The sequence below is a fragment of the Danio rerio genome, chromosome 6, assembly GCF_052040795.2.
Source record: "Danio rerio strain M-AB ecotype USA chromosome 6, GRCz13ab, whole genome shotgun sequence".
NCBI classification, from domain to species: Eukaryota; Metazoa; Chordata; class Actinopteri; order Cypriniformes; family Danionidae; genus Danio; species Danio rerio.
Genome location: NC_141026.1, coordinates 37,022,947 through 37,037,344, shown reverse-complemented (window position 1 = coordinate 37,037,344; position 14,398 = coordinate 37,022,947). Strand labels below are relative to the sequence as shown.

The window sequence follows — 14,398 nt, the reverse complement described above, 5'->3', positions numbered from 1 at the left end:
ACTATAAATTCACTTCAGGGATTACATTTGGCCTGATGACCTTCAGTCAAACTTCTTTTTGTGAAAAAAGTACACTTAAAAAGTAATGTTGAAATTATTTAGCTAAAAATAATATATTTAAGTGCAAACTAAATGAAAGTTGCAATTAAATGAAAATGTATTGTAGTTTCAAATGATGTTTTTAACTGAATAAGGTAAACTTAAGTGTACTTCTCTGACCCACTTGTATACAATTTAAGTATATAAATCTAATTTGATATTATGACGTTGCACTTTTAATTTGCCTTAATTTAATTTAAGGGTTGGCACGGTGGTTCAGTGGTTGGCACTGTCACCTCACAGTAAGAAAGTCGCTGATTGGAGTCCCAGCTGGGCCAGTTGGTGTTTCTATGTGTTTAAAAATAAAAACATTTTGGAGCCTCTTGAGGATAAGAAATCAAACGGTGTGTTAAGAAACAAAACTATGGATGTATGCTCTTTTATGTGGTCTTTTATTATATTAATTTCTGCAAGTACAGTTTTGCAGAATGTAAGCTCAGTTGTCTATATGTTACGTCCAAACTGTATCAAAGAAAAAGTAGTGTAAACAAACTGATCAACACAAAACAAACTATTCTCAATGCGGAAGCCACAGTTATTTATGTGCGTCTGAGTAAAGCCACACATTCATTTAAAAGTACAGACAATAATCATTTTGAAAGTTCATAATAATAATAAAAATATAATGCTCTCTGTACAAGATTGTGTCATATATAGTGGTTGACCAATATCGACTTTTTCCAGTTTCAGAAGTAAATTCAAGAGTTATTTCATCACACAAACAAATGGTGCAAGGAGACACTTTCCATCAACATCACAACAATGAAAAGAAATACCAGGTATGTTTAAGCACAGAGTCCTTTTTATAGTTTATTCTGTAGTGGGGTCATGGCTTGTGTTTGGTTTCTTTAGCCGTCTCTGGTCTGTGTTGTTCATATTTAATTTGAATCACACCAGTGAGATCATTTTAAAGCAACCGTGTTTCCAGAGTTCTCAGTCCACAGCATTCAGACTTAAAACCACATTGACAGAGCAACTGCACCTGGATTTTTATCTGATCAAATGTGCTAAGTGTGAACACACCCATAATGTTTGCGATCATGTCAGAAGTGAATTGTCTTTTTAGGCGGACTTGGCTCTCTTCTTATGATTCATGCTTAAAATCTTTCACATTATAGCAAGCAATGCTCTACTGCTTAAAAATGTTTTAGCAATTTGTCATTTTTAAATTTAGTTAAAATGTCTATAATGTATTGCAGAAAATGACTGTAGTTCAGTGTTTTCAGAACTTAAATGTTAAAAAAACATGTATTATGCATATTCCCCCCAAGTATTTATGGTTTAATTTGATTACATTTAATATTAAAATGTACAATAAAAAATATTTTGCTGCTTGATCAAACTGCTTATAAAAAACAAGCTGAAACAGCACTATTCTTAAGATTTTTTGGGGGTGCAACTTAATTGTTTTATGCTCAGTCCACTTAAATTTGTTAACCTTAATCAATTTGTGTTGGGACAACATGAATGAATTGTGTGGAGCTCTCCACTGTAATGACATTTCTGCAATAATAACACCAGGGCTTATTTTGTGCCGGAGCAAGCCGGATCTAGATTCGACACCTCTGAAATCTGAACCGTCACCCCATTTTACTGATCCCCCTCCTCACACACATCCCTTATACCAGGGGTGTCCAAACTCGGTCCTGGAGGGCCAATGTCCTGCATATTTTTATTCCAACCTCAAACAAACACACCTGAACCAGCTAATCAAGCTCTTTCTAGTTGTACTAGAAACTTCCAAGGATGTGTGTTGAAGGAAGTTGGAGCTAAACTTTGCAGGACCCCAGCCCTCCATGACCGAGTTTGGACACCCCTGCCCTATACTATTACATGAGGCTTCAGAAATCACTTCAATATTATTTATCATTGTTATTATTATTATTATTATTATTATTATTATTAATGGTAATAGTAATAAAAGCAATAATGACTGAAGTAATAATTTCATTTGAAACTACATACAATAAGAAAGCAGTTACTTAAATTTTTTATAAACATTTAACAATTTTAATAAATGCCATCTTGATAAACAGAATAATTTCCATTAAAAAAAAAAAAAAAAAAAACTGACCCCAAACTTTTGACCGGTACTCTATAAATGAAATTCAGGCAATATGTTAAACCTTTAACCTGCAAAATAAAATCAAAAACAGTGGCACTTGATTAAAAATACCCTAATCCTGCAGGTTAACTGTAGATGTGGCAACCCTGGGGCTGATTTTGCTTTTAAAAAGACACCAATATTCAACCACGGCATTCATGTGCATGAATATTCTTTGCTATTTAATATTTGCTAAGTGCTGATGTTCAGTTCAAAGAACCTTTAACCTTCTTCTGCAACTGAAAAATTATGGCAAAGGCCTTGTGGTGAGTATGGGCTAGAATTAAAGAGGCAACTCTCTCGGTCATTGCGTAGTACAGTTTGACCAACGAAAGAGCTGTGACCTAAATCTCCTGTTCCCATAATCATGTCATTCTCATTCACTCCTCCATCTTTATCAGAGGTTGCCTGGCGGGGAACGAGGAGGTCTTCAAGATTGCCCAAAGATCCCAGTGCTCCATCCATGGCTATGAAGCTATTAAGACGTCCATGTACGACTGGAATACTGGGTAAATCCCAAGTGAAGTCATGATGTGGAGACATCAAGAAAGGGAACTGGTCTTCTTCTTTCAGCTCCTCCTCTGTAGTCTCGGTGATATCTTCGTTTCTCTGTGAAGCGGTCAATAATTGAGGCTTATAAGGAGAATCGATTAAGAGTGGATCTGTTGGGGGTGTTTCTGTGACATGAAGAACAGTTGGATAAGAGTCTTTCCTCTCCCATGACACACTGAGTTCTTCAATGGGAGTTAAAGGAGGATCGTTGTCTCCAGGAAGAGGCTGCCAGGGGCCATAGCTGTCGTCCTACGAGCCAAAAAATAATAATAGCATTAGTAAATATTGTAATTCAGTATCAAGACACTCACCAGCTACTTTATTACAGTTCTGTAATATATCCTTACTATATACATGCAGGTTATCTGTTTATACAGGCCTGTAGCCAGAGGGGTTCGGGTGGTCCGAAAGACCCACCCCTCTCAGAAAAAGGTCCAGAATTTGTCTCATACATGGGCTCATTTATCCTATTTCGACTGCTATTCCATAATACATTGTAAAAATAACCCATCGAAAAAGACTTTAAGATCAAGCAGAATCCTCAGTTGGCTGTTGGTACAGAATTTGGGACTCTGAAGTTTCACTAAATTCGGCATTCCAAATTATGACTGAGGAAAGCTGAATGAGGCCAGTTATTAAATTTGAAACTTTAACAGATTCTTATTTTTGTACTTTCAAAACAAGTATTCTTTTCATATTTCTTTATTCTAAATCTTTAGGAAATGCTTTTGGTACATCAAAAAGTGTGAGTTACGATGAACATCCGACAAGTTAATCCAGCAAAAAAAGTGCTTAAAATGTCATTTATTTTCAGTATTTAAACCTCATAAATAGATAGAAAATGGGACGAATAGCTGCAAAACAGGCCACTTTTTGAGAAAAAGAGAACCACCGCTTTCACCAGGTTGGCTACAGGACAGTTATATGTAATAACTTTAACTGTTAAAATCTATTAGTTACTAGTTAGTAATTATTAGGTTACAATAAAGTTATGGTAACTAATAACCTTTACCATGTTAACCATGCTTACTGTATTGCAATAATTTACACCTTTTGTAAAGCTACTTTGAAACAATAATTATTGTGAAAAGCTATACAAATGAATTGAATTGAGTATGTACATGTTGTCAGAAATGGAGCTGCTTCTGCCTTCAAAACTGACTAAAATCTTTATTGCATAGATTTAACAAGTTGAAAACGTTCCATGATAATCAACTAGGCATTTTTCATTGCACACAACTGCTGTTTATATGCCAATTAATAGATGCTAGATGTGTCTCATTTCAGAGGCTGCATCCTTCGAAGCATGCATAGCAACACGACAAAGATTGTCTCATTTAAAAAAAATTGCCGGTTCTGTCTACCAGTTCATGCCTCTGAATAAACAAGTTTGAGCTACTTGTACATTAAGGTAGCATTCAGAAAAAACAAAACACCCATGAACAAACCCGACACAGAAGAACATCAGAACCTACTGCCAGCTAGCAGCTTTCTGAAGTGTTATTGCAGAGTAACACAAACAGAATGCAGAAGTATAAATGCATGGCTACATGCAAGGCATGCACCATCATGGGTCACAGCGATCGCTCGAGCAGAAGTACAAACCAGTTAAAGCAGATTTTTACTTCTGCATTCACTTTGAAGCCCCATCTGATTTCTAGTCAAGTTGGATGACATATATTCTCCATTACATTAAAATTCTTATTTACATTAAAATATTTGTTTACAGAAGATGCAAGAAATGGACTTTAATATTATAATGTTATTCAATAAGATATTATGTACAGAATATACAAGATTTAGCTATTTTTTTTAGAAGAGATACTGCTTATTTTCTACTTTTAATTTGAAAAAAAAAAATTACAAAGGTTTTATTTTTTTTCCCCAAAAGTACAAGTTATTTATTTTCACTTTTTATAAGAAAAAAGTGACTATTGGTTTCAGGCAATGTATGTTTTAGTTTCAGTTGTTCATCATTGTTCAATAAATAATCATAGATAGTATGATAGTATGTTTCCTTCAATTATTTTAAAATCAAGTAATGCACCCTTTAACCAACCCTTCAAAAACCTCTCACTTGTAATTTGTGAGCATATTTACTGTACAAAACTTGTTCATTAACCATGAGGGCAAAAAAATCTAATAATCGTTCATTAATCGTAATCAAGTTAAAATGTTCAATTAAACACCATTTTGATTTTAGGATTCTTTGCAACCTCAAACATCCCAGGATTCATTGCTGATAACGGAAGGACATTTGGGAAAAAAAATCCTCTGGATTACAGTTTTAAAGGTATGCATTAGGATTAATTTTACTTAGATATCTAAAAACATGTTAAAAACAAAAATAGTTTGAAATGTCTTACTAATGTATGTTTTCTGTGTACATGTATGGATCAAAGGAAATGTATTTCCAGCTTTAGTACACAATATTTTGCTCTCAGAACGCTTAATATAAGTTTTAAAACCAGTTTCCATCTTTCAGATAAGAAGTTAAACTGAGGTCTCTCTGTGGTCATTAAAAATCCCATGACACTTCTTGTAAACAGTAAAGGTATAACCCAGATGTCCTGACCAAACTCCCTCAATCGGCCCTTACCCATCATGGCCTCCCATTCATCCCCGTCCACCAAATTGGCTCTATCACTATCTCTCCACTCCACCAATAGCTGGTGTGTGGTGAGCGCACTGGCGTTGTTGTCCTGTGGGTGTCGTTGCATCATCCAAGTGGATGCTGCACACAGGTGGTGGTGTGGAGAGACCCACCTCATGATTGTGAAGCGCTTTGGGTGTATGGACATACACAATAAATGTGCTATAGAAATACACACATTACATTACATTACTTTGAGGAAAAAATCATTACAAATTTTATTACTGCTTATTAAAGGCAACTGTTACAGTTGCTAGGTGACGAGATCTGTATTTTGTAGTCTTGATCGTCTCATTTCAAAACGGCCTGTGTGGACTTCGAAGGACTCACCCTTGAAGTCTCCAACCTTCAATAGAAGCACCCTGTGAAACGAGTTACCGCTGTTGTCTCTTTTTCTCTGACCATCCTATGTATACCCTGAAGTGTGTGAAAATCTCAGTAAATCAGCAGTTTCTAAAATAATCACACCAGGCCATCTGGCACCATCAACCATGCCAATTTCAAAGTCACCGAAATAAGCTTTCTTCCTCATTTTGATGCTTTGTTTAAACTTGAGCTGATTGTCTAGATAATGGATGGGGGATCAATCAGCTCCCAAGGCCATGGATCAGTAGGTTGTGTACATGAATTTGGACACTGAAAACGACAGCGATGACCTTGGTTTACTACACATCGGTACACTAAGCATGACATTATAAACGACAATAGGACTAGTTTTTGTACTATATTTCAATCTTTAAACAATGTTTGCTAGATTGTTCTTTGCTTGCCTAGATATGTTCGTTCATGTTACATACAAGTAAACAATGGTTTATTTTTTAGAAAAATGTCTTCTGTGTGCCGTTATGTTTGATGATTTGGATCATGTTATTCATGTCTTGTGCTTACGAACTTCCGTTAAGGAGCATCGATGCTCCTTGTTATTACGATGCATTGTGGGATGTTGCAGAGAGTGAATGTTTCAGTGTACTGGAAGATTATTGTGACTATTGTCAGAACTTAATATAGCCGTCTCCCTGATTAAGGGAGCTATTTGAGATGTGCCATTTGTCTAAATGCTTAATTGCATTGAATAGTTGTGATGTGATTGACTGTTTAAACATATATGTTAATGAGTAGTTGAACAGTAAAGCATATTTGTCACAGATAAACTTTTAAAATTATCTTTGGAGTTTATCATTTTTATAATTGTTTTGCATAGTAATTGACAGCACAAAATCAAGTTGATTAGGGAAAGATTTTGTAGTTTCTGTATTTCACAGTCATGCATTACATTGTGACGTGTTATTAAGCATTTCTGTGAGTGTTTCCCTTCCACTAAATTACACCTCACATTTAAAAAAAAAAAAGAGAGAGAGAAAACACATTTTTGTGTGTGCTATGGCAGTTTTAGATAGTGTGGTCTGCATTTTCGCGCTTCTAAAAGGGTTTATTTACTTAATCAGTTACTCAAACTTACAGTAAGTTTTTCCAAACCTGTATGAATTTCTCTATTATAATTAGTGTTGAACCTGTCATGTTTTTTCCTCGGAATAGTATTTTTGAAAGGAGCTGTTGACATGGTGTTGAACCAGATTTTGCTAAAACTCCAAACAATACAAACATAAATACAAAACAAAACAATCTGAAAAATGTGTTATGTGTAATGCAGTAAAATGACACAAGGAGAAAGTACTTAATTACTAAAATGCATTTAAAACTTTATGTAAGACTTTTTTGGTGATGGCACCTTAAAGTCACATGCTCAGATGTAAGTTTTTTCACAGACTTCAACAGAAATATGTATTCTTTAGTATGATTTTGTCTTTTACAAAAGTAGGAAAATAAAATAGGTGAAGAGCAAGTGGAGGGTGAGTAAATGATTATAGAATTTTGATGTAGGATTTATTTTCTAAAACGCTTTTTCCCATGCAAATCAATCTTGATATAAAACATGCATTAACACAGTACATTTTTTTCATTTACTTAATTTTTGAGGGACATTATTGGTTCTTAAACAGGGGAAGTCAGGTCTGAATGAGGCTGCTGAATGACAGTTGTACTTATATAATTATTAACATTATTAAATAATCTAACTCTAAATTAAATACTAAAACGCATCAAATCAAAACTATAGCGGGACGATTTTTTTTAAAGAAGCACTGCAAGACTGTAAAGGTGAACATCTGTACCTTTAGTTGCTGACAAAGGACATCCGTATTGGTGACATTTGAGCTACTGTGCGAGGGAAATTCTGCTGGAAATTTTCTCAGAAATATCAAATATTTAGTATTTTTAGAGTTCTATGTTCTTCTGCCCCCTTTACAAATTGAATAACTCCTCGCGTTGCTTGTCCAGTTGATCTGTAAATACACCTTTAAATGTCAGCTAATCTTGGTTAATCTGGATACATTCAGAGTAGTAAAACTGGAGTTCTTGCATTAGAAAACAATGTGCTGACCTTTAAACTATGGTCAGGAGGTAACCCCCCCAGGCCTTGCTTTCTGAGCTACTAAGTAAAGATAATTTTACATGGCAAAGGTGTACTTAAAACAATGTCTAAGCATTTCGTAAAATGTTTCCCACTGACGAAAATGTTGATAATGTTTACAAAGATCCACAAAAATTACTATATGCCAAAGTGCATAGGTTTTTCACATTGATTGTCAAATATACTTGAAGACATTTTTTAACCCTATTTTAAAATGTTCTTGTTTTGAGGTCTGCAAAATGCTGTTGTTGTGTAAAGTCTTATCATAAACACATAAAAAGTTTTATTTATTTTGTTAAAAATGGTCTTGTTTAAATGTGCTTTGAAATTGTCTGTATAAATCAAACTTATGACTTTAAAGAAGATATCCAAACTAATAGATCTGCATGTTGATCGCAAGATTTAACTTAAATGATTATTTATAAATAAACATTATTACCTTAAGTAGTTTTATAGCATTGCTGTTGTCGAATTTTGGTAAATTCTCGAAAATCCAAGAGACTCCTATGGACATGCACATTTTCATCATTCTGTAAAGACATTTTGTGAGAAAAAAGAAACAGTCATAAACAAGCATATTGCATGTTATTATTATATCATCCTTAATAAATTATGACGTTTTACATCACAACAATGTACTCAAACTTTCCAGTTAAACTCATACTGACTAACTTTATGAAACAGGCATGAGACAGATTGTGAAACTACATGCTCAAATGAAAGTGTAAACACTTGGTAAAATCAAAACCCCCCAAGTTCAGTTCATCACCTTTGCCGCACACATTTCAGGTACATCAGGTTGGCCAAGATCACTATAGGAACAGCAGCTGCCAAACAAATCCCAGCTATCATTCCACCTGGAAAGCATACACATACACATTTTTTTAAATTTTGCATCCGTGTTATTCATTGTCTTGAAAATGCACAGCAAAGCTAAACCTTACCCTGCACAAGTAATAATGCTGTAATGAGTAATGCTGTGGTCAAAATGTACCATGAACCTTACACTGAATGACAGTATGACTTTCTTCATTGAAACATAAAACTGTTTTTTTTTTTATATATATACTTAATTGCTTAAAAATCTCTTTAAGTGCTTTTAATGTGAAAGCTCCTACACACACATTTAATAATAAGGGTCCTAAATGATGGTTTTTTACTGTGGTACCAGATAAGAATCAGTAAAAGCTTTGGTTATGTTGATAGTCCCTATTGCACATTTTGTTGACTAAATGTTGCATTGACACTACATGCCCATTAATTCTCATTATTTATATAGTATTAATAAACTGTTTGCTTATGACATCTGTTAATACTGCTCCTTCAACAGACAGTTTACTGACTATAAGAAACTTTGCAAGTGCATGTCAACCTACACTAACCCCAACCAGGGGCACTGCTAGGGGCTAGTTTTGGAGGCCCCCCGACTCTTCAATTTCATCTGCCAGACCCCAACCCTTACCCCAATCGAATATTATCTGTATTAAAGAATTAGTTGGCATGTAGATGTAATGTAATGTAACACAAATTCAACAAAATGTGTAGGGGACCACAAAATAAAGGGAAACCCAAGCTTTTCCAATATTGCTTGCCCATCTGTTCCATTTTGAATGGAAATGGGTTAATTTTCCATTGTGGTGCTTATAACAGAACAATTCGGAATGTAATAAATATGCGCTAGTTGTTGCCTTGGTAATGTAAGTACAGTAATATGGACGGCGATCAGATGTTTATTTTGTTGTATAGCAATCAATAAATAGCATGCTTTTACCTAGTTGTGGAGAAAGTGTCAGAGTGGTGATGTTATGCGCGCACACGCTTTACCAGTTCAGCACAGATGACTGGTTTATAATTATGCTGTGGCATTCTAGGCTACTGACTGGAATCATACATGAGTGTTCTTAAGATAGTGGAAATGGTTCAGCAAGATAGTGGATAGTTACTATTTTAGATCATCAGAGATACACTTAGTGAACAGTTCTTAAAACTTTTGTTGTTGTTGTTGTTGGAGTATAAATAACCATTTTCCCACTAAACTTTCATGAAATGGAAAGTTTTTTTGAATGTAATAGTTTATTAGTGGAACCTTTGGTAACACTTTACAATAAGGTTCCTTCAGTTAATGTAATGTAAGTAATAATGTATTACCAACTTGAACAAACAATGAACAGTACATTTATTACAAAATGTATTAATCTTTGTTAGCATCAGTTAATCAAAAAATTAATTTGTTGATTGTTCACAGTTCCACAGTGGGTAGCTCTGTCGCCTCACAGCAAGAAGATTGTGGTTCGAGCCTTGGCTAGGTCAGTTGGCATTTCTGTGTGGAGTTTGCGTGTTCTCCCCGTGTTCACGTGGGTTTCCTCTGGGTGCTTCGGTTTCCCCCACAGTCCAAAGACATGCGGTACAGGGGAATTGGGTAAGCTAAGTTGTCCGTAGTATATGTGCGTGAATGAGTGTGTATGGATGTTTCCCAGTGATCGGTTGCCGCTGGAAGGGCATCCACTGCGTAAAACATGCACTGGATAAGTTGGTGGTTCATTCCGCTGTAGCGATCCCAGATTAATAAAGGAACTAAGCCGAAAAAAATATGAATGAATGAATGTTCACAGTTCTTGTTAACTCAGTGTATTAACTAATGTTAACAAGCAAAATTCAGGATTTTAAAAAGGTAGTAGTATATGTTGAACTATGATTAATAATTATGATTAATAAATGATGTACAAGTATTGTTCATTTTGAATTCACTTCAGTCAATACTTGAGCTGGGCAAAGATTAATCGTGATTAAGCAGACAAAATAAAAAAAATGTTTTGTGTGATACACACACATATGTAGAAACAAAACGAAACCCAAAAAATTGTTACATAGGTATTTAAATGTATATATAATTTGTATCATATACATACAGTTTATCAAGTCAAGTCAAGCTTTATAGTCATTCCACTACAAGTGTTGACATACAGAGAAACGAAATGTTGTGTCTCACAGGACAGCAGTGCTACATAAATGAATCATAAATACAAACACAAGACTGGACATAGAAATTTTTAAAAACTATGCATAACTAAAATATAGTTTAAGATACTTAACTATACAAGATGTAAGATGGAGTTTAGATAAAGTGTCAGGTGCATAAGAAAGAATAGAGTTGCTACAGGTGGTTTGTCAAACCCACTCACCTGAGTGATGCACAATTTTAAAATTGCACAATATTTATGCACAATATATAAAGAGTATTGTACATCTAAATATCAATAAACGTTTCTCAAATATATGCAAAACAGTTTTATTTGGAATCCAGTTAATTGTGATGTATTTTTGCCTAGAACTAGTAAATATAAAGACTAATGGAAACTTATTATTATGTGTGACTGAACCATCAACATCAATAAAGAACTTACACTTTTAAAACTGCTGGTAATAAAACTGCATTTTTTCCAGAGATCTTTGACCTATAATCTGGTTCGTACCTGTTGCCTTGTCTGTACCTGGTTGACCATTTGATTCTTTGCTGGGACAGCAACAGGTGGTCGGTTTTCCTTTGGGTCCTTCACCTGCTGAATTCCATGCAGAGACCAGGATATCAAAACATTCCTGTGGGCCTCGTAGCTCCCAAATCAAACGTCTAGGAAATTTGTAGGGCACCGTTTCTGAAAGCAGACAAAAACAAAAACATCCTGGTTATTTATAAAGCAGAAAATAATGTTAAGCATGTAATGCCATCACTCACACTTTTAATTTTTGTGCAAGTGTTGTAAACTTCTAAGAGCCCCAAAAACCAGGGAGAATCTTTCGGTTGTCTTCAAAGCAGAATTCCTTTTAATAAGAAGAACTCAGCGTGGCTGTGGCATCATCGAAAGCAAACTCTAAACTGCACAGCAAACATTATACATTTTATACATGTAGGTGGGGACAGTCAAACAAAGCATGCAAATAAAGTCTGGTTGTCTGCAGAGTGTCATGCCTTCTCCAGGTCTGATCTCATCAGTATATAAGTACATCATTACAACAATGTGCAAATGATGTTCTGGAGACAGAGAAGACAATAGATACAGCCATGCTGTGAAACCGATAATTGCATCACTTTGGCTTAGCCTGTAGTCAGCAAGGCAAAGGTTAAATGTCCCTCCTAGCTGGCATGTCAATGAAATGATATAATTAAAAAGCAAAAAATCTACTTTTCAGTTATACGTAGATTATTGTTCATTTGGAATTAGATGATAGAAATTTATATTTCCACACAAGTTTTATGGTTAAGTGCCCATTACACTATTTTAAAGGCTCATATTTTGGTTTTGGATGTCGTTTACAATAGGTTTACGTCTATTCAAGGTATTGTTTAGTCTGCATTAATGCATTCAGTGTAAGACGCACGATTAACCATTAAATAAGCAGGATCTCAACACCCACGCAACAAATGATAAATAATGGGGATTTTCATATGTTTATTAATCCTTCAAATCACTGCATTCAAATCCATGTTTGAAAAAAAAATCAAGAAAAGATTCAGTCTTTAGTCTTTTGAGGTAAGTTTTGTTGAGTCTTTAAAGTGTTATCAGCAACAGTAGTAGTAACAGGGAATTTTTCACAGCACTGAATATTTTATCATTTATTTTTATTCAGCTGATTATTTCTTTATTTTATTTTTAATAAAACCACAGGTTCTAAGTTCTGTTTGTTAAAACCAAAAGTGTCTTGCAGTACTGTTTTTGTAATAAATGGAAAGCAAATTACATTTGTCTCTTGCCCTTTTTGACTGATCCAAAAAATAGTCCGATCTGTGAATAAAAAAACATAATGTGATCTGAACCATGAGATTTGTCATCCGTTACACCACTAATTGCAAAGATTTTTTTTTTATACAGACTTCATCTTTGCATTTGTTTTATTAAGCTATATAGGATTTGTGCAATTAAGTTGTATTAATTTTCAAAATATTTTTGTTAGGCTACTGTTTTAATACAGTGGCAGATCATCTACAATATAACCTGTGAGGAAGTTCGTGGTTATACCTGTGGTTGAAAAGATCAGATTATTATGAGGGTTCTATGGTTAATTGTAATCTCAACTTTACCAGAATATTTCAGTGTCACCCTTTAAAAGATGAGGTCACTACATTTTTTATAATGACCTATGAACCACTGTCAAGTAGTTGATAGTTAATTTCTAAGACTTGATTTCTAAGAGATAAAACATATGTGTGAAATGTTTGCCTCTTTGATCATAATGATAAACTGATTAACAGGCTGCTTTCAATAACTTTTGCTCAGTAGCAAAATCTCCATTTAAAATAGTACCTTTAATGTAAAACAATTAAAAATTTAAATTGAAAATTAATAGAAATCGACTGGCACTTTTTATTATTGGGGGGGGGGGGGGGTGTCTTGAGGAGGGGGTAATTGTTCATAATTATTTATATTATATTATAAGTTTTAGTTTAATCGTTAGATTTGTTGTATGACTTTGAGTCTGCATCACTCAGAAATGCATGCAAAGTTGATTTGCTTGGATCAACAAAGTAAACAATGTCTTCTGGACATGTTAAAGATGTCTATTCCAAACTTTTACAGCCCTTAGCTACAGTACATCTACATTATAAGCAGACATTGTTTGTGGGCTGCCACTGAAACCCATAGTCTGGAATTATGCAAATTACTTAAAACTGAAAATACTGACTACTCTTTTCATGCACTACAGAATCGCTCTCGCTTTTTTTTAAGAGACAATGACTATATTTATTGAACACTTTTATCTTTAAAATTTTGTAAACATTTACATTTTTTCCACGCAACATTACAGAAGACATCCCTAAAAACATCTCAGCATAAGTGTAATACGCTTCAATGATCTAAAAGAAAGTTATAATGTTCCTGTTCATCAGATATTTAACACTGTCAGAAAGCCATTATGTACTTTGTCTCTTCTGCATTTTTTGACAACACTGTTTACACCCCAGGATAGTAACAGACAAGTTTTAGTGACTGATGTCTGTTTAACAGCTCGGTTTCAGTAGCTTAAGTTTTAAGACAGAAACATTTGCACACAGCCACATGCTTTCCGCTGTTGCCTCTACTTCCTGTCATGCCTTAAGCCACATGTTAAGAATAGCTGCTGGTTTTCATTCGCACCAGCCTGAGCTGTCAGCTCTCAAAAAAGCACAAAAACTCTCCCACGTGACTACATCGATGGCCAGCGAGGCATACATACGCCCACTTACAAACCGCAATTTACTCTCTAATGATTTAGTGTCACCACAAGTATTTAATATAGTATGAATGTGATCTGCCATAGTCTTGAGCACATGCGTGAGGCCCATTAATGAACAGTTTTCAGTTTCAGTTCAGTCTGAAAATGTGGGCCAGTCCCTTTAAGAGTGATTATTTTTTTCCGTCTCCTATACATTTACTATCTCAACACTATCACACATAACAACAATCTCAAGAAAACTGCTGTAAATCAAGTTAAAGCTTTTTAAAAAGCTTTTTTTCCCTAAAAGAAGACTATTATCTTCACACAA

General features: G+C 34.6%; 1 protein-coding gene and 1 long non-coding RNA gene across 5 annotated transcripts in view; one reads left to right on the top strand and one right to left on the bottom strand.

Moving 5' to 3' along the window:
* The window catches only part of LOC147843585 (uncharacterized), a 37,957-nt gene extending 33,199 nt beyond the window's left edge, over positions 1 to 4,758 (top strand). The window contains exons 2-3 of the long non-coding RNA XR_015493882.1: positions 784 to 878; positions 2,605 to 4,758. This is a non-coding gene — a long non-coding RNA (uncharacterized LOC147843585). The remainder of the gene's footprint in view (positions 1 to 783; positions 879 to 2,604) is intronic.
* Positions 475 to 14,398, bottom strand: part of il23r (interleukin 23 receptor) — a 41,743-nt gene continuing 27,819 nt past the window's right edge. For 2 of the 4 annotated variants that reach the window (XM_087254770.1, XM_087254769.1), the window contains 4 exons: positions 11,352 to 11,531; positions 8,648 to 8,735; positions 8,318 to 8,408; positions 475 to 3,004 (listed from right to left, as the gene is read on the bottom strand). In XM_087254770.1, the coding sequence (XP_087110896.1) occupies positions 2,426 to 3,004; positions 8,318 to 8,408; positions 8,648 to 8,735; positions 11,352 to 11,531 (938 nt within the window). In that variant the 3' untranslated portion in view covers positions 475 to 2,425. Of the gene's footprint in view, positions 3,005 to 8,317; positions 8,409 to 8,647; positions 8,736 to 10,232; positions 10,453 to 11,351; positions 11,532 to 14,398 lie in introns of all 4 variants that reach the window. The other 2 variants (XR_015492446.1, NM_001113506.1) reach the window with 2 other exon arrangements.